Source organism: Microtus pennsylvanicus, chromosome 1, assembly GCF_037038515.1.
Source record: "Microtus pennsylvanicus isolate mMicPen1 chromosome 1, mMicPen1.hap1, whole genome shotgun sequence".
NCBI classification, from domain to species: Eukaryota; Metazoa; Chordata; class Mammalia; order Rodentia; family Cricetidae; genus Microtus; species Microtus pennsylvanicus.
This window is the reverse complement of record NC_134579.1, coordinates 154,652,387-154,674,176: the sequence shown is the minus strand read 5'-3', so window position 1 is coordinate 154,674,176 and position 21,790 is coordinate 154,652,387. Positions and strand designations below refer to the sequence as shown.

The 21,790-nt window shown below is 37.8% G+C and overlaps 1 protein-coding gene across 4 annotated transcripts in view; it reads right to left on the bottom strand.

Moving 5' to 3' along the window:
• Positions 1–7,682: 7,682 nt before the first annotated feature.
• LOC142842470 (vomeronasal type-2 receptor 116-like) overlaps positions 7,683–21,790 on the bottom strand; it is a 54,671-nt gene continuing 40,563 nt past the window's right edge. For 2 of the 4 annotated variants that reach the window (XM_075959199.1, XM_075959198.1), the window contains exons 2-6: positions 17,446–17,737; positions 16,363–17,172; positions 14,776–15,003; positions 12,081–12,204; positions 7,683–8,587 (exon numbers count right to left, since the gene is read on the bottom strand). In XM_075959199.1, the coding sequence (XP_075815314.1) occupies positions 7,683–8,587; positions 12,081–12,204; positions 14,776–15,003; positions 16,363–17,172; positions 17,446–17,737 (2,359 nt within the window). Of the gene's footprint in view, positions 8,591–12,080; positions 12,205–14,775; positions 15,004–16,362; positions 17,173–17,445; positions 17,738–21,790 lie in introns of all 4 variants that reach the window. The other 2 variants (XM_075959197.1, XM_075959200.1) reach the window with 2 other exon arrangements.

The following is a 21,790-nucleotide window of genomic DNA, read 5'->3' as shown; positions in this document are numbered from 1 at the left end:
GGCAATTTATAGATTCAATGCAATCCCCATCAAGATCCCATCAAAATTCTTCACAGATCTGGAGAAGACAATAATCAACTTTATATGGAAAAACAAAAAACCCAGGATAGCCAAAACAATCCTATACAATAAAGGATTGTCTGGAGGCATTACCATCCCTGACTTCAAACTCTATTACAGAGCTACAGTAATGAAAACAGGGTGGTACTGGCATAAAAACAGAGAAGTCGACCAATGGAATCATATGGAAGACCCGGATTTAATCCCACAAACCTATGAACACCTCATTTTCGATAAAGGAGCTAAAAGTATACAATGGAAGAAAGAAAGCATCTTCAACAAATGGTTTTGGCACAACTGGTTGTCAACCTGTAGAAGAATGAAAATAGACCCATATCTATCACCGTGCACTAAACTCAAGTCCAAATGGATTAAAGACCTCAATATCAGCCCGATAACACTGAACCTGATAGAAGAGAAAGTGGGAAGTACCCTACAACAGATGGGCACAGGTGATCGCTTCTTAGGTATAACCCCAGAAGCACAGACATTAAGGGCAACATTGAATAAATGGGACCTACTAAAACTGAGAAGCTTCTGTAAAGCAAAGGACACTGTCACTAAGACACAAAGGCAACCTACTGACTGGGAGAAGATCTTCACCAACCCCACAACAGACAAAGGTCTGATCTCCAAAATATATAGAGAACTCAAGAAACTAGACTTTAAAAGGCTAATTAACCCAATTAAAAAATGGGGCACTGAACTGAACAGAGAATTCTCAACAGAAGAAGTTCAAATGGCCAAAAGACACTTAAGGTCATGCTCAACCTCCTTAGCGATCAGGGAAATGCAAATCAAAACAACTTTGAGATATCATCTTACACCTGTCAGAATGGCTAAAGTCAAAAACACCAAGGATAGCCTTTGCTGGAGAGGCTGTGGAGGAAGGGGTACACTCATCCATTGCTGGTGGGAATGCAATCTTGTGCAACCACTGTGGAAGTCAGTGTTTCGGTTTCTCAGGAAATTCGGGATCAACCTACCCCTCGACCCAGCAATACCACTCTTGGGAATTTACCCAAGAGATGCTCTATCATATGTCAAAAGCATTTGTTCAACTATGTTCATAGCAGTATTATTTGTAATAGCCAGAACCTGGAAACAACCTAGATGCCCTTCAATGGAAGAATGGATGAAGAAAGTATGGGATATATACACATTAGAGTACTACGCTGCGGTAAAAAACAATGACTTCTCGAATTTTGCATGCAAATGAATGGAAATAGAAAACACTATCCTGAGTGAGGTATCCCAGACCCAAAAAGATGAACATGGGATGTACTCACTCATAATTGGTTTCTAGCCATAAATAGGGGCCACGGAGTCTACAAGGGGAACCTAAAGAAGCTAAGTAAGAAGATGAACCCAAGTAAAAACATATAGTTATCCTCTTGGATAAGGGAAGTATACAAAATTGCCGGGGAGAAAAGAGGGATGTTGGGGGTTGGGTGGGATGGGGGTAAGGGGAGATGGGGAGAGAAAAGGTAGAAGGAAAGGAGGGGGGACTTGGGGAAACAGGAGGATCGGGATAAAGGAAGGTTGGATAGGGGAGCACGGAACCCCATTTCTTAGTTAAAGGACCCACTTTAGGAGGGGCAGGAGACTTGACCCTAGAGGGGATCCCAGGTGCCCAAGCTGAGGCCCCCAGTTAGTTCCTTGGGCAGCTGAGGATAGGGAACCTGAAATGACCCTATCCTAGAGCAATACTGACGAATATCATGCATATCATCCTAGAACTTTCATCTGGCAATGGATGGAGATAGAGACAGAGACCCACACTGGAACACTGGATAGAGCTCCCAAGGTCCCAAGGAGGAGCAGAAGGAGGGAGAACATGAGCAAAGAAGTCAGGACCACGAGGGGTGCACCCACCCACTGAGACAGTGGAGCTGATCTACTGGGAGCTCACCATGGCCAGCTGGACTGTTACCGAAAAAAAGCATGGGATAAAACTGGACTCTCTGAACATGACGAACAATGAGGGCTGATGAGACGCCAAGGACAATGGCAAGCGGTTTTGATCCAACGCAATGTGCTGGCTTGGTGGGAGCCTAGCCAGTTTGGATGTTCACCTTCCTAGATATGGACAGAGGGGGGAGGACCTAGGACTTACCACAGGGCAGGGAACCCTGACTGCTCTTTGGACTGGAGAGGGTGGGGGAGAAAAGTGGGGGGAAGGGGAGAGGGGTGGGAGGGGGAGAAGAACGGGAGGAGGGGGAGGGAAATGGGAGGCTGGGAGGAGGTGGAAATTTGTTTTTTTTTTTCTTTCTTTTCTTTATTCTCCTTTTATCAATAAAAAAATACATAAAAAAAGAAAAAAAATGTCTGCTGGATACTATGGGCCTGAAGGCTGAAGATGGATGCCCAAACAGTACAGAGGAACTTTGGGTGACTGTACAGGCAGTGAGATGGCTCTGTCATTTCTAGAGTTATGAAAATTCCTTACTTTCTGTTTGCTTAGGTAATATTGTATTCTTCTGGAGTCTTTGATGGAGTTGCAGAAAGTTAGATAGTTATAGTTATAGTTTTCCATTGTTATGATAAGAGATAAAATAGATATAAATATTGTAACTGTAATTCTTGCTTGATAACTGTTTTGTTATATGTAATTTGGCTATGTTAAAGTTAAAGCCTTTCCTTTTTGTTGAAACAGAAAAAGGGGAAATGATGGAGGAAGGTCATTGGTTAAGTAATAAAGAATCTGCTTGGCCTCATAAGTTAAAACATATGTGGGAGGAGTAAACAGAACAGAATGCTGGGAGGAAGAGGAAGTGAGCTCAGAGACGCCATGCTCCCCTCTCCTGTGTAGACGTGATAGCTCTGCTCTCTGAGGCCCTCACGATGAAGCTCCAACCCAGGATGGACGTAGGCTAGAATCTTCCCGGTAAGCACACCTTGGGGTGCTACACACAGATGATTAGAAATGGCCTTAATTAATATGTGAGAATTAGCCTAGAAGAGGCTAGATAGAAATGGGCCAAGCAGTGTTTAAATGAATACAGTTTGTGTGTTGTTATTTCGGGCATAAGCTAGCAGGCGGCCGGGGTGCTGGGGATGCTGCCCTGCCGATCCTATTACAACAGGAGGATACCAGAAAATGGAAGGATCTCCCTTGCTCTTGGATTGGGAGGATCAACATAGTAAAAATGGCAATTTACCAAGGGCAATTTATAGATTCAATGCAATCCCCATTAAAATACCATCAAAATTCTTCACAGATCTTGAAAGGACATTAATCAACTTTATATGGAAAACAAACACAGGATAGCCAAAACAATCTTATACAATAAAGGAACTTCTGGAAGCATTACCATCCCTGACTTCAAACTCTATTACAGAACTTCAGTAGTGAAAACAGCTTAGTCTGGGCTTTCATCCATGGTCTCTTAGTTTCTTGTCCGCAGTCTGACTGTCCAGGACCTTCAGGCTTTCATGTCTGACTTTATATGTTACTTGAACTTTTCCTTTGACACTATGAACATTCTTTCTTTGTTTGTATGTTTTGTGTTTCGATTATTACATGACAAGAGTACTTTTTTGTCAAGTTTATTGTTGTTCCATATATTTCTTGAGCCTTCATAGGGATATCCTTCTTTAGGTTGAAAAAGTTTTCTTCTATGATTTTGTTGAATGTATTTTCTGTGCCTTTGAGCTGGAGCTCTCAGTCTTTTATCTCTATTATTCTTATGTTTGGTCTTTTTATGGTGTCCCATATTTCCTGGCTGTTCTGTGGTAAGAATTTATTGGATTTGATGTTTTATTTGACCAGTGATTCTATTTGCTCAATAGTATCTTTGAAACATGTGATTATCTTTTCCATCTGATGTATTTTGTTGGTTAAGCTTGCTTCTGTTGTTTCTGTTCATTTACCCAGATTTCCCATGTCCAGAATTCCTTTGGTTCATGTTTCCTTTACTGCTTGCATTTCAATCTTCAAGTCTTGAACTTATGAGCTGCGTGCTTCTCCTGTTGTTTTTTATTGGGTTTTTTTTTTGAACAATTTCTTTTTTAGAATTTTATTTATTATTATTAGTTATTTATTTATTAAAGATTTCTGTCTCTTCCCCGCCATTGCCTCCCATATCTCTGCTCCTCCCCCAATCCACTACGCCTCTCTCATCAGCCAGAAGAGCAGACCAGGTTGCCTACACTGTGGTGTGTCCAAGGACCTCCCACCTCCTTCCAGGTGTAGTAAGGTGAGCATCCAAACAGACTAGGCTCCCACAAAGCCAGTATGATCAGCACTAGGAACAAAACCCAGTGCCATTGTTCTTGACTTCTCAGCAGTCCTTATTTTCTGCTATTTGAACGATTTCTTGATTTTTTGGCTTTTCCACCATTTTAAGGGAGCTTTTTATCTCCTCTTTAAAGTTCTCCTTCATCATCATAAAGTTATCTTTAAAATCATATTCTTCTCCTGTTTTTGTTTGGCATGATAAAGTCTTTCTGTATCACTGAGTTCTGATGTCCCATGTTGCTTTTTAGGCTTTTTGATAAATTTTTCTATTGGCCCCTACAAATCTCTTACTCCAGTTGGTCCAAGCAGTGTCTTTGTATGTTATTCCAATCCTTGGTGTGGCTATCTGTGTCTTTTGAAACTGTTCTTAGTCTGCTCTGTACTGTTGTTCTCTGAGTCTCAGGTAGGCACAGTGTTCTCTCTTGGGCCTGTTCTCTTGGTCCACTCTGTGCAATCACAATTTGTGCTTAATTGTTCCTTTCTTGGTCCTCTGTGTCTAGTAGCAGGCTGTGTTTCAGTCTTACACTGAGGTTGTGGTGGGGTAATAGGAAATTTTGGGGTGGAGTGGGACTTGTAGATTTCAGGTTCTGATGGATGGGATGGGGTATTTGAGCAGCCCACCTGCAGGAACTTTTCCTGATGGCTGGCTAGAGAAGCTGACACAGGTGTGGGGGGGTCTGTGCCAGTGTAGCCTGGAGGCATAGACAGGTGGGTGTTGACGGGATTGAGACAAGAAGGCTTCTTTTCAGGTGAAAGCACAACAACCTTTATTTCTCCAAAGCTAAAGCCTTTTATACCTTTACAAAGCTTCTGTGGAAAACCACCAGCCAGAAAGAACACAAGCATTCTTGTCAATTACAGACCACAAGGAAATTCTGCTGTCAGTCAAGGGGAAAGATGGCAGCTACATCACAACTGGAGAAGGGACCCAGGGTTTTTCCCAGGTATGAGGGGAATTAAAAGTGGGGTGTCCAACCATGTGTGCAGACATTCACCTTTTGGTTCTTTCTGTCAAGACTGCTAAAATTAATGATTAGTACTGTAGGAAACATACACAGATGAACCTTCCTAAATGATATACATCTCTGAAGGAGATCTAAATGAATTTACTAATGAATAAGTGAGGCAGACTTTTTATCATATGTTTACATCCGTAGAGTTATTGCCTAAAAGTGATACACTGGCTGTCACCAAACACCCCATTTACAGACAAGATTATAGATGATCATCCACAGACTAATGGCAAGACCTTTTTAATAAAACCTAAACAACTTCAATTTCACAACAGATTGAACATGCTGAAGTTGACCTGGTACTTTCATTGAGCTTTAACCCAGCATTCTAGTGTCTTTGGTACTGAAATACATTTTATCCTGTACCAAACATAAACTGTAGATGAAAACTCATCCCAAATCCTTTTGATCTACAAAGATATCCTGCCCACAAGATAGATGAAAGAATGGTTGCACAAAATTTCTAAGAGTAAGTAATCAATATTAGGTTCAATTGAATACCAGATCCACTAAATTGACCAACCAGAAACTACTTGGGTGAAGAAAAATCACAGACTAGATGGTCTAGTTATCTACAGTAAAACCAAATCCTAATGTATAAAAAAAGAACAAGTGTCTTGCAACGGCATTGTGTTACACTTATAGATCAGGACCTTGCTTTGACATCATCAGAGAAACTTTCAGCAGCAGAAACAAACAAATATAGAAACCAACAACTGGACATGGTGGTGAGAAAAGTAAATCTAAATTTAAAAGAATTGTTTCCTTCACATTTCTTCCTGCAAGCCACAGAAAATAGTATGGAAGATGATATACAGTATATTAAAGCCAGGCTGGATGGAGGACACCAAAGAAAACAGGCCTTCTATATAAACAGGATTGAAATATGAAGAAATCACAGAACCTGGAGCAGCAGGCACAGTTCTTACATGTGTGTTTCAGTGGCGGTTACATACCTGAAAGTATAAGTAAACACAGACTTCATCTTTAATCCTGAAATAAAATCCAGTTTATAATCACTGACTAATGATAATTGCCTTTCTTCCTAAAAGTCTCAATAAAGAATTTGAATGCCCAGAAAGAGATGTGAGCAGAAAATTCACTCAACCTAATTCTTGGATGTCCTTGTCTCCCAGTGTTGTGTCAGAGTTTCCCCCTTGTCTCTAATTATTAGCTTGTCATAACATATAAATTAACCAATACTTACATTATATATATATATATGTGTGTGTGTGTGTGTGTGTGTGTGTGTGTGTGTGTGTGTGTGTATATATGTAGTACATATGTATAACAATTCCCTCTTTTTAACCTACTGATACTTTGAATATTTATTATATGTTTCAGGTTAAATTTTATAGGATTCATGAGTATGCAAATGCATGGGACTGGTTCGCATTGATTCTCTTTAAATACTTCCTCATATTTCAAATTTTGACCTAACATAATGCGTTTGTTTTTCTTAATCTTAGTATTAATTTTTTACTTTCCCATAGAAATCTATTTTGCAGTGAGAGATAGAAGCGGTGGATAAAATAACATAAAGGGGTTATGGAAGAGTAAAGGAATAAAGTCAGGAGAAGCCATACTCAGGGACTATTATGTGGGAATAATATTTTTAACGAAGGGGAAAAAATAAACCAGGTTCCATTTCAGTGATTTATAAATTCAATTCTAAAATTTATTTTAACTTCAATTAGGAGTATGTTAGTTTTTTGAGTGTGTTATTTTGTGCACCTCGGAATGTAGGTGTTCTTGGAAGTCAGAAGAGTGCAACTCTTTCATTAGAGCTATTGTTATAGGGACTGCAAGTTGTGGGGAATGGATAGTGAACTCATTTCCTCAGAAATAACACATATGAATTTAAATGCAGAGAAACATTTCATCTTCCTCAATATCCATTATGTCTATTAATCATACATTTTTCTCTCTCCTAAATTCTACTCCTCTAACTCCTAGGATGCAATGGTATTCACTTTTCTTGCTCCAAAAAGGACCTTATTAGTTTTACCATCTGATAGCAATATTTAACTCTACTAAAATATTTCTCTGTTTTCATTTGCATTCAAAGTTCCACATTCACTTCTTTATCAGTAGAATTACTTAGCATTTATTTTAATGTTGCCGGGATTGAGGAATTAAGGAATACATCTCTGTACACTAATTGTAAAAAATTGAATCTTATAAAATAATTGACTGTGTGGATCATTATAGATGAAATTGTACAGAAAAGTAGTGTACATGACACTGCTGTGCCTCCTCATTAGAAGAAATGATGAGAATCATTAGCCATTCATACAGTTTCCATTGCATTGTATTTGGTGGTTCTGTGCCAGTTCTGTAGTTGTCAGATAAATTTATGAAATGTGTGTTCAGGAAGATGTTTTCTCCCTTATCTTTTGAAGAGAATTTCTCTCTGGTCTTAACAAAATTATGTAGCACTTGGGGATAAAAATGCATCCCAGTAGGCCTGCACTGGAAGCCAAGATGGACAAGACCTCCACAGCCACCATTATCTTGCCCTTGGTGCTATGGTAGACGGGAAGGAAGGATATCCAGACACCACAAAACAACAGCATGCTGAAGGTCAGCAACTTGGCTTCATTGAATGTGTCAGGGAGATTCCTGGCTAAGAAAGCAACAATGAAGCTCACGATTGCAAGGGAGCCATGGTATCCCAGGACACAGTAGAATGCAGTAACTGAGCCCTTGTTGCACACAATGATGATTTGGCCGTGCTCAGAGTGCACATCTTTGTCAATAAAAGGAGGAGAAAATTGCAACCAGATTGTACAGAGAATAATTTGGATGAGCGTACAGATGGCAATGATGTAGTTGGGAACACCAGAAACCAGAAAATACCTCATCCTTCTTCCAGGGGCTGTGACTTTGAAAGCAAGCAGCACAGTCACCGTTTTGGCCAACACAGTTGAAACAGCCACAGTGAATACAACTCCAAATGTAATATGTTGCAGAACACAGGTAGCTGAGTTGGGATGCCCAATGAAAAGCAAGGGACACAGGAAACAGAAGATGAGTGAAATGAGCAAGATGTAGCTGAGATTCTGGTTGTTGGCCTTCACAATGGGAGTGTCATGATGCTTCACAAATATCCCAAGAACCACAGTTGTGAAGGCAGAGAAGAACAAGGCCATTAAGGTCAGAACCATCCCTAAGGTGTCTTTGTAGTTCAGAAAGACCATAGCCTTTTGAATACATTGGTTCTGTTCTCTGTTGGCATACTGGTCCTCTGGACACCTCACACATTTATCCACATCTTCTGGAGAGAAAAATGTATGATTACTACAACTACTGCCTTTTATTGACAGAATATTTCAATTCACTGTGTTGAGTAAACATTGTGATATCTGAATCTTTTGTTGATGCTGTAGCTGAGAGACACTGCTGCATAGCATTACTTTCATTTCTTAATATTTATTATAAATATGCGAAATGAAATATAATATGTTGTCTATTTAACTTTGTCTTGGTGATATCATTTTATATTATCAGAAAACACAGATATTTTCAGTCCTTTCTGAATGCTATGATGAATCGACTGAAACTAGTGAGTTTTCAGAGATTAAAATGATTAATCACTGTATTGCACAGAGTGTATTTAATATCTCAGATCCCGTGTTTAGAGAGATTTTTGATTTCTTTCTGTTTTATGAATCGTTTCCCTGAAATAGATGGAGATCATGTCTTCTATAGGACAAGTTATGTGATATTTTCTTGTATGAATTCACCATCCAAAACAGACTGACATACAAGAAACAGAAAACGTAATCTGTAGAGACGCTTGGAGTCTTCACACTTCAAGATCAAGTTCTCAACCAAAAGGATCTATGTGTCCAAGAGGACAATGGGTAGGGAAAAAGAGTCAAACACAGGAGATAGAGAATGAATAGGGGTAAGTCAACAAGGGAGGAGGGAACGGGTTTTGATCAGGGAGGACATAGCACTGCCTCTGGTTCGAGGAGACAGGTGTGGCCTGTAGGAAAATAGCAGTTTATAAAGGTAAAAGCAGAACCCTCTGATAGGAAAAATAATTAAATGTTGATTGAACAGGTTAATTTGGACAGTCATAAAACACTTTTTTGCTCAATAGACTTCAATAACATTTAAATGGATGTCCTATAGTTTGGGGGCTAAGTCTATTATTATCGTCCTGGGACAAACTGTCATGGAGAAAAACATGGTGCAGGAGAGGGAGCTGAATATTCTATATCTTTGATTCCTAGGCAATGGAAAGTAAATGATCTCACTGTGAATGGCCTTCCCTCTGAAGGTAGAAAAAGCTTAGAGATCACCAAATAGATGGGATCAAAAAATCCCCTTGCCATATCATAATCAAAACTAAAAAACATACTAAATACAGAAAGAATATTAAGAGCTACAAAGGAAGAAGATCAAGTAACAAAAATAGGTAAACCTATCAGAATTTCACCTGACTTCTCAAAGGAAACCACATAAAGCAGAAGATCTTGGATAGATGTGATGCAGACCTTAACATACCATGGATGCAAGCCCAGATTACTATACCCAGTACAGCTTTCTTTCACCATCGACGGAGAAAAGAAGACATTCCATGACAAAAAACGGATTTAAACAATACGTATCTACAAACCCAGCCTTACAGAAAGTAGTAGAAGGAAAACCTCAACCCAAAGAAGTCTGAAACACCCACAATAGCACAGACATCTGACAACCCTCCACCAACACGACTCAAAGAGGGGAAACACACAAACACTACCACCAAAAAAATAACCAGAGTTCACAACCACTGGTCATTAACATCATTTAATAGCAATGGATTCAATTCACCTATAAAAAGGCACAGGTTAAGAGAATGGTAACGAAAGCAGGAACCAACATTTTATTGTTTACAAGAAACACACCTCAACCTCAAAGAGAGACACTACTTCAAGTAAAGGTTTGGGAAAAGATTTTCTAATCAAAGAGATCTAGCGTGTGGCTATTCTAATATCTAACAAAATTGATTTCAAACTAAAACCAGACAGAAGAGATGGAGAAGGACACTTTATACTCATAACAAGAAAAAGTTATCAAGATAAAGTCTCAATCCTGAATATCTATATCCCTAATATAAAAGCAGCCATTTATGTAAAAGAAACATTACTAGAACACAATTCACACATCAAACCCCACACAGTAATAGCAGGAGATTTCAACACTCCTCTCTTACCAATGCACCGGACAACCAGATGGAAACTTAACAGAGAAATAGGAAAACTAACACATGTAATTAATCAAATGGACTTAAAAGACATCTATAGAACATTCCACACTTGGGTAGAATTCATTCACAATGTTGTATGACTGTCAAAACTGTTTCTTTGAGAGAAGTCTAGCAAATTCAGACTTTCAAGGAATCAAAGATGTATGTCATGGTATGAAGCACAATTAGTAAAAAGTTTGGGTCAGAAATTGGGTCTCAACCTGAAGATTGGAAAGAAAAACACCCAGTCACTGGCTCTTACATTGACCTCAGTTTGAAATGGCAATCTTGCCTCTTGGAATCTTAGAAAGAGACTGTGTCTGAGAGCTGTCTCCCCACCCCAGTTTATATTTCCTTCTAGGTTTCGAATTACAGGCATGCAACACTGGGATAAAAACATGCAACACCAGATTTCTGTATAAACTAGGGTGGCTACCGGAATTAAAGGTGGTTGTTTTGTTTACTATAATCTCTTTGATAACGCTGAAAAGTAAAACAATTTTACTCTCAGATCTTCAGACAGTCTTTATTTTATTAAAGTACAATTGAAATGCCTCTACATTTCCCTTTTTTGTCAAAAAATAATAAAAAGAAGGCTATAATTAATATAAAAACTATATATAATAAGTACAATGACTATATATAATATGTATAGGGAAGAAATATATCCACAATATGGAGTCCATTTTCATTTGACATATTGAGAAAAATATTTAGTATGTAGCTTATCTTGGTGAGTCCAAAGGCTTATAGCTAATTTGCTTTCCATCAATGACTTACTTTTGAAACAAAGAAAGTAAACTCCATGTGGAGTTTCTTCAATATCCATTATCTTCTCTGGAGTAGATTGGTCTGCTCTATTTTCCTAAACAGTTGATAATACAAATTTTCAAGGACTATAAATTAGCATTATATTGTTAAATGAGGTGTATAGGTTCAATACCTTGAACAAGATTCAAAATGCATGTACAATATGTTTTAACAAAATTAATCTGAAATGTGTATCAATATACAAAATTGGTATCAATATTCAAAATTTGTCTATGATATACAAAAATAAAACAAATGTGAAATATGAAAAACTAACAGATCATGTCTGAGAACTTTACATCTCCCTCTCATGGGTTGAGACTAAAGGCATATAGCACTGGAACTAACGGTATGCACCCCCTGATTTCTATATCAGCTAGTGTAGTGACTGGGATTAAATGTGCACATGCCATTGTGGCTACTGGGATTAAAGGTGTATGTTACCATAATGTGGTCTGTAAGGCTGACCGGTGGGACTGTTTTACTCTTAGATCTTCAGATAGTTTTTATTTATTAAAATACAATTGAAATGCCACTATAATGGTATAACAAGTTTTTTAAATGAATTTGTTAATAATCATAGAACAATAAGAATCAACTTAGGAAAGCAATATATTTTATTTCTTCAATTATCTTTTGGTCCATTGATCAACTCAGTATGACTGAGAGAAGGTGATCTATGTGAAGTGAAGGATTTATCTTAATAGCAAACACTCACTGGTCTCATTAGAAACTTCATTTTGTGGGCAGGGACTGCAATCAAAACAGCAGGCTGCCATTCCCTCCTGCCAGAATTTTCTGAATCCAGGACCACAATCAGCACTGCACACAGACGGCGGCATCTGTGAAAAATCAGATACATGCTGGTGTCGGGAGTTTCAACTACTTCTATAAATATATTTCATTATCATGTTGACATACCAATTAGCTAGTTTTATATACACAAAAATAGTTATCAGATTAAGTTTAATACATTTTATAATACCAGGCATACAAATGTATGGAAACAAACTGATGTAAATTTGAGTAGCTTCCCATATCTAGAAATTAAGGAGGGAGAATTTTTTTTTGATATGAACAAACAGTGTAGAGCTTTCAAAGTGGTTTTTCTACTTAATTTTCATCACAGTGACACAAAGCACATTAATAAGTTAGAGGGAACCTTAACTATAATATTTTTTCTCTATTGAATTAGCATGCTGTCAAATTATTTAAGCATTTAATTAATGGGCAGTTGATATAGGACTACCCAGCCCACTGTTGGCAGTGCTGTCCCTAGTCAGGGCTGTGTGACAATTCAGAGAAAACCAGTAAGCTATGTTCCTTCAGATTCTGTGATTTAGAAGCCGTCTCCTTATACCTGCCTGCCTTGTCATTTCTTTGCTGTAATTCATGATCCCAATCAAACCTTCTCCTCTACAAGATTTTGGTCAATATTTAATCACAGCAACGTCATAGAACACAAAGATGAACAGATATCTGAAATAGAGGGAATGTCTCATAAAACGTCATATAGCACACATGAACTCTAAAAACAGCACTGCAAAGCCTGACTTATTATAAAGAAAAATACAGCTAAATAGGCAGAGTGAGAAAGGGCATAACGGATATCTATTGAGCTGGAAAGAATAGTGTTTCCTGAGGCATAAATGCTTTACAAATCCTCCACATATTTGAGGAACCTGAGTAAAACTTTGATTTGAATTATTTGTTCTCTTGATGAATATTTTCTTGAGATTTTTGTATTTGGGAGACCAGATCTCTGTCTGATGTAGGGTTAGTGAAGTTTTTTTTTCCCATTCTGTAGGCTGTTTTATATTATTGACAGTGTTCTTTGCTTTACAGAAGCTATACAGTATCAGGCAGTGTAGTAATAAGGGGCAGCGGGGCTGCGTCCCCCAACACCCCAGCCGCCGGCTCGGCTAGCTTATGTCCGAAATAATTACACAGACACTGTATTCTTTTAAACACTGCTTGGCCCTTAGCTCTAGCCCTTACTGGCTAATTCTGATATCCCTATCAACCCATCTCTAACAATCTGTGAGCACCCGTCTTACCGGGAAGATTCTAGCCTAAGTCCTTCCTGGGTCGGAGCTTCATAGCGTGCGTCTTCCCTGGAGCAGGTAGCATGGCGTCTCTCTGAAGGCGTCCGCTCCCGAGAGGAGAACTGTCGAGTCTGACCTCACTTCCTCTTCCTCCCAGCGTTTTGTTCTGTTTACTCCTCCCACCCATTTCCTAACCAATGAGAGCCAAGCAGCTTCTTTTAATTTAACCAATGACCTTCCTCCATCAAGGCGGTCCCATTTATTTATTTTTTCTCTTAGTGTCTGCGCTGCTGGGGTTATATTTAGGACGTGGTCTCCATTGCCAATGCATTCAAATGTACTTTTCACTTTCTCTTCTATAAAGCTAGGTGTGTCTGGCTTTGTGATGAGAGTCCATCTTACAATTGTAAGAATGGCAAAGATCAAAAACACTGATGACTACTTATGCTGGAGAGGTGTGGGGTAAAGGGAGCACTTTTGAATTGCTGGTGGGAATGCAAGATGGTACAACCCATTTAGAAGCCAGTATGATGATTTCTCGAAAAGTAGGAAATAAAACCTTTCCTAAATCCCAGTAATACCACTTTGTGGTATTTATCCAAAGATGTTTATTGTGCCACAAGGATATATCATCAACTATGTCCATAGCAGCATTGTTTCTCATACCAGAACCTGGAAACAGCCTAAACGCCCCTTACCAAAAATGGATTAAAGAAAAGTGGTACATTTACACACTGCAGTACTACACAGCAGAAAAAGATAATGACATCTTAAAATTTTCAGGAAAATGGATGGAGCTAGGAAACATCATTTTAAGTGTGGCAATCAGGCACAGAAAGACAGTTATCACATGTACTCCCTTAGACATGGTTTTTAAACAAGAAGCTAAGAAAACCAGCTTACAAACCACAATCCCAGAGAACTTAGACAACAATGAGGATGATAGGAGAGACATACATAGATCTAATCTACACAGGAAGTAGAAAAAGATAATATCTCCTAAGTAAATTGAAAGCATGGGTACTTTTGGGGGGAGGGATGAACGGGAGAGGAAGAGCAGAAAGGGAAGCAGAGAAAAATGTAGAGCTCAATAAAAATCAATAAAAACATAGCACAGTAGTAACAGTCATTATACATTATATATTAGAGGAAAAGAAAGATATTCTGGAATGATAAATATTCATTGTATGCATATCTGAAATTCTTTAAGTACTAATAAATTGTCATATAGAATCATACAATAGGAGGAATGAAAATGCTTTGTAATGTGACTAATTATTTTTAGTTCATTATAAGACAGCACAAATCAATCCCATTGTCTGTGTTACTGCTGTGTAATGAAAAAGATTGCCATTAAGTCAGACCCACCTGTCTACTTCCTGTTGCATGCACTATCATGTCTTCATATATATGCAGCTGTTGACCATATGGAAAATATGAGCTAAACTTGCCTATTTTCACCTTAAGTCCAAGACCATATGGGAAATTCCAAATCTGAAAAATGCCATAGTCTTCCTGAAGATTTTCTTTCTGGTTCATAATCATTCTGTCTCCAACTGGATTAGTGAGGCGTGTTTTCCTCAGAAAGGAGTGCAGCTGAAAAAGATACACCATTCTATAGTTTTTGTGTGTCCTTTCTTGAATTCATAAATGTATTTTATTTCATCTTAAAGGCAGTATTACTGAAGGTGTCCAGAGGAGAAATAACAGGAAAACATGTGGACAAATAAAGTTATCATAATGTTCCTAGAATTTAAGTTCTTTCAGAAAAAAGCACCAAACAGAATCACAGACATATACGCAGATACAAAACACCTATATGAAAAACACACACACCATAAGAAAGAGAGACAGAGGCATACAGTCAGAGATTCACTTCCATATAGACATACATAATGCATCTACATACATTTCATACAGACATACACACAAATGCCAACACTTACACATGAAAACAATGATACACACAGTCAAACATATGCACCAAAACAGACACACAAAAACAGAAAGCTGTGAAACACATAAAGAGGGCCACAAATACATGCACAAATTAAATTACAAATACACACAAGGAGACACTCACAGACAAAAACACCTACATAGAGAGCTATTGATGTTGATGGATTTATGCTCATATACAAAGATAGATTGAGAGAAACAGACAGACAGACTAACAAAAACAAAGATATACATATGTACAAGCAATATACACAATGAACCCAACACATATAAACATGCACTGAAGAAACACAGAAGTTATGCACAGAAACAAACTCCTATACGGAAAGACATTGGTACAAAAGAAATTTATTTTCAGTTCCTCAAAAAGATAGATATGTGCATGTACAGAATCACACACCCACACCACACATTCACACAGACACACACACACACTAACACACACTAACACAGACACAATAAGAGATACCTGGAAACACAAAACCGTGAAACCATATACAAGAAGAACCATGCATTCATACTTATGTACACAAATGTATGACTGAACTGAAGGATGACACTGTTTACTGTGTAATTACTTTCAGTCAGGATGAGAAATGAGGTCCCAAGTGCCTACAGTGTGAGCAGATTCAGTTTCGAACACTTGTGAAAATCATCTCATAAACGGATTATCACATATTTGAAAATAAATATGCAAGGATTCATCTTCTCATTAGGAAGAGGATTAAGAAGGAAGAACTTGGGCTTACAGTTTTAGAATAGCTGTGGTGATAGTCAGGTGCTCTTTAACAAAATCAGTGTATTTTTTACAAATTGTACCTTCCACACCATTAAGATTTATACCAGCATCCAGATTTACATCATTATGAAGAAAAATTTCCATAAATCTTTCTATTGTATTAATATTCCCTAATGTAGTAAATTGGGACATTTGACAGACATTTAAAGACATTGACATTGATGACATCAAATTTGATATTAAAGAGGAAACACTACCTTCAAGCAGTTACCATAATGTCCTCCATTATCCATGGGTTGATTATATACATGCTGAAGAAGCATTTCCTGGAGGCCATGGGCCACAGCATACACCGCATTATATATGTCATAACTCTCATCACTAAAGGCCATGTCAAAAGTCTGTGCTTTTAGCCATTGCAATGAGGCATTGGATAAGCAGTTCTTCAGGGTCTTACACATAGAAGCTGAGACATTGCAGTTCAAGTTCATCCACTCCAGCCTGGCCAGGAATTCGTCTGTGTATTTGAGAGGGTTCAATGTCTGGACAAATGTTTTAAAATGAGAAATCTCAGCATGATGGTGAGCAAATGTTATTTTTCCATTGAATGAATCAAGTGGGAAGTCATTCTTAGGTGCAGTGCCATCCCACTGTGAGGTGGTGACCCATATTCTCTGTAAACCTAGAGATTGCCACCTTCTAAAGCCCACAGCTAGAGAACTCTCTGGGTCACCATAAATGATAACCACATTAGTGGATGATGTCACTATTTGGTTATAATAAACTTCAACTCTTGTCAAGAATAAATGCATCTTGACTGGGATCACACTCACAAAAGCAAAGCAGACTGTAATTTTTTCCATCTCTCCTCTTAATTGTGTGAGAAATTGAGTACCCTGATCATTGTCTGAGATGGCCAGTCCAATCCAGTTCCAGTTGAAGTAAAGCATCAAAGAGATCATGGCCAGGGCTAAAGATGTGTCCTTGGCAGCCATCTGATACAGAAAGGGAAATTGTTCACGATTGCTCAGAATAGGATGGAAAGGTCCATAGGTAATCTGAAGGACCTACAACACAGGGAGCAGCATGAGGTAGCACATGTACATAAGAACTTGTAAACATACTTTAGGTCAAGAATTCCTTAAGAAACTCCTTATCTGTTAATTCTTCCCTCATTTCAATTTCAAAAAAGGAAATGAGACCTGTCACAAATGAATAAAATTGTGAATGACACCGTTTAACACAAATTTAACATTAGTATCCTACTCAGAATCTTCTTAGCAACTAGGATTATAAGAGCAGTGTTAGAATTTCTTGCAAAGTCACAACAAAAATCTCACCTGTTGAGGGTTGAAGATGTGGACCAAGGACCCAGTCAACACAGATATTGCCAAATTTGGTCCTGTAAGCACCATGATACACTCAGACTGTTTATGACACTCATAATTAGGAGGCAAATCATGAACTATTTCAGACAAGTGAGAGTGACTATGTAATTTTGTCCGAGTTGCACAACCATCCTCTGAACATTCACATACAAATGATGAATTTGGTAGAAGATCAGGGTTTCTGTTGACTTCATCCATGGAAAAAGCTAAGGCCAGTATAAACTGGAAGTTTTTAGTTGTTGTTCTGTAAAAGGATATGGTGATTAATATGGACAGAGATCTACAGATGATCCTGAGTAGTCAATAGATGGATTACTATGTACTGTACCATATTCTCAACCACTGCCAATAATGTTACAAGTGGCCTATGCTGTGAGATTAGAATAATATAAGTAGCTGGAAGCTTGTGAAAAGCTTTAAAACTTCATTAGAGTGTATCTTCCATAAATAAAGTGAGGCATCAACACCTTTCAAAGAGTATGATTTCAATTTCTTATTTTTAAATGCTTACTTTTAAGATAAAGACAATGGCGGAGGCTTTAACCAAACAATAAACCTATTCATATATTCATTTTCAAATCATTGATCAATGTGAAAAATTAAAGAGACACAGGGCCATGGTGGCAGATGCCTTTAATCCCAGCACTTGGGATGCAGAGGCAGGCGGATCTCTGAGTTCTAGACCAGCCTGGTCTACAAGAGCAAGTTCCAGGACAGGCTCCAAAACCACAGAGAAACCCTGTCTTGAAAAAAGCAAAAAAAAAAAATTCAAGAGACATGTGAGCCTATGAGTTTATCATATTTTCTCATGAAATTAACTAAATTTGATAAAACTGTCAAATAATGCCTGTTGAGTGTACAATACTATGGGAAACATTTGGCTGTTATGCTTTCAATTCTTTATAAGCACTGGGCATTATAGTTAATATATGCCCTTGATATTTGTGTTATTCTTTTTTTACTAATTTATCTAATGGAGGTGTAAAATTTAAATACCAAAGATGTATTTTGTAACGCCGTATGTATGTGTTCACCATGTATATAGACAGTATTAATGTTAATGTGGGTAATTAATAGAGAATGGATTCCAAGGTTTTGAACAACAATTTGCTACAGCTTAGACTGGCCTCAAAAGTACAAAGATACACCAGCTCCAGGTTCTTCTTGCAGAGATTAAGGCCATGTACTATCTTCTAAGTACTCTCCACCTAATTTATGTTTACACAAAATGTCATATATTCCAACTGGAGACTTCTGACCAATTGTTTTTTATGCTACAAAACTGCTTTGACTACATTTACAGTTACACTAACACAACAATAGCATCCTACATTAATTTGTATATGCCAGTTCAACATCTTTGTAAAACAGAAGATGGTAAGTAATAAAATCTGAGGAAAATGTTTATGAGGCTTTCTGTAATATAAGTGGGTAATAAGCAAGTTGGGAGTGAATAACACCAATTTGTGTTTATTTTTTGGGAAGAGCAGTAACTTCTGTCTCTTCCTAGTCATTTCATATAATCTGACCAATGAACATTAATCATACTTCTTCATTCTAAATGATTCAAACAGAGTAAAATGAACCTATTTCCCACTTAAATATTGTACTGCTATGATTTCTTTATGTATTTACATATATATTTTCAAATTTATTTTTGAATATTTTTATTACCACACAGAAAAAGTGTCATTGAAAATTTTAGTAACACACAAGAGGCATTTGAGACTAGATCTTGTGAAGCCCAAACACCAATTCCTGTCTCCCAAACATTAAGAAACATAAAACCTTGAGCAGTTAGAGTTCCCAGTGCACTAAATTTCTGTGTTTGATAACAACTATTAACAATACGAAAAATTAAAATGTGTGTAGTCTCCACATTGGTAAAATAAGGAATTATAATCAACAAAATTACTGAAAACAAATTTAAGAGATACATGGGAAATAAGTGTCAGAAAATAAACAATTTAGATACAGAGAGACAATACCTTTGTTTTTAAAATAATGGCAAAGATGTGTTAGTATGTAACTGCATTATTCCCTCTCTAATGTGTTGCTAACAATCACACACCAGGGCTGTCAATCAAGGAAGAGAAAATGAAAGAGTCAATCACACCTTTCAAAGAATGAAAGCATATATTTCACAGTTCATAATTCCTTTTTTAACAAAACCAGAATGAGAAGTGAACTTTGAGATTAAAGTGCAGTGATTTTAATGTATGTAAATGAAGTATGAAGAAATAGGAACACATATAATGTTTACAATGCACAGGTCTCTTGCTTCCAATCTTGATGCAGTTTGAGGATAATGGAACCACATCAGATCATTCAAGAGAGTAACTGTCTGTCTATGTGAAAACTCTTCACAGCTTGGTGTGTTACAAATATTAGTTGCCCTAGTACAAGCTTTAGAACCTACACATTGATGAATGTCCATCAATTATTGTAATCTATGGCATTTACTTGGGCCCACTTAGGATGATAATAACTGAAATAGAATGGGGTTTTATTTAATAAGTCATCTCCTGCTACAGTGTTGTATGTATATGTATTTCTGATCTTGATTAAACCATTCTGTCTGTATAGCTCATCAAAAATGTAATGTATAATTAAGAGATACAGATTAATAGATAATCATGTATAATAGTCAAAATTGCCCTCCCACCTGTACAAGTCTAGTAAACATGGTACTTCCACCTGCCTAGGCAGAGAGCGCAGAGCCACGGACATAGTCTCATCCACTTGCCTTCCAATTCTGAGTGGGCACACAAACACCCAGGCCCCAAAATACTGTTGAAATGCTCCAAAGCCAGAGTTTGTGCTGGAAGCATGGCCCAGGAAGCTGCGCTTCAAAACTACTTGGCTTTTATTACTTGCTATGGACCAAACCAGGAAATTCTTTCCCAAAGAAGCCATGCCTCTGCCTGCCTTTAGCAAACAGAGCCCATCCAAGAAAATGCCACTACAAAGCCATGCTTAATGCTGTTCTTTTGGTTTTTTTTTAAAGCATTTTAAGGTTTTACATAGATTTAGTCCACAAGATTGGCAGATCAATTAATTATTGCAAGGAACTGCTTGTATCCCACTTCTGACACCAGGTGATGTGGGAATCCTATCTGTGTACTGTGATTACCATTAATGAATACAGAAACTCCCTTGACCTTTTGATAGGTCAGAACTTAGGTAGGAGGAGAAAATGTAAGAGAATGCTGGTAGGAAGTAGGCAGAGTCAGAAGAACATCTTGGAGCTGCTTCCAGCAGAGACAGAGGTCTGAGAATTTGCTGGAAAGCCACTGTCACAAGGTGATACACAGATTAATGGAGACTTGCTAAATTAATATGTAAGAGTCAGCAAATAAGAAGGTAAGTTAATGGGTCAAGAAGTGATTTAAATAATACTTTTTCTGTGTGATTATTTCAGGACTAAGATAGCCAGGTGACCAGGAACCACCAAGCAGACTCCTTCCAATAATGGGAGAGTGTTTTTATGAGTGTGGGCCAATGCCCATCTTTCAGTGGATATGCCTATAGAGAATTTAGGAAATATAAGACAAGTCTTTTCTATGAATAGTATTATGTCTTATTTAGTATTTGTGATGAGGTAAACAGGACTACTATTCTTCTATAGATATTATTTTACATTGAAAAATAAAGATCTAAAAAGTGCATAACTCTGGTTCTCAGATGAGCTGTTTGGACTGCCTACAATATGGATATAGAGAAAAGTAAAAGGCAGATTCTTTCACAGAAAGAGTACTTCTACATTTAATTTTTACATACTTTTGTGCTATTTTCCTGGTCAGAAAAGTTTTACTGCTGCCACAAGTGTCTTGAACATTGTGTAAACTTTCCTTGGGCAGTTGAACAGATGGCTATTCTCCACAGAGAAAGCATCAATGACAGAGAAGTCAATGACTTAACACAATCTTGCATTGGTTTATCAAATCTTTACCTGGGAACACTCTTGCCAACATAAGTCCATGGAGGAGATTTGCATATTGAATTTCCCAAGGCTCTCACTCTCTCTGCACCTGTTCATCATATTTTATATCTTTGATCGCCCCTTCTACATTACCCCAGCCTGCAAAAGGACACTTTTCCAGCTCTACCAAAAACTGCAATGGCTGCTAGTATTCTAGATTGGACACTCACATTTGAATATCACCCACTTTCCATATACCCCAAATGTGATTGCCCATCCCCAAACCTCCAGACCAGAGTGTAGTAATATGAGCGGCGGGGCTGCGTCCCCAACACCCCAGCCGCCTGCTCGGCTAGCTTTTGCCCCTAAATAACA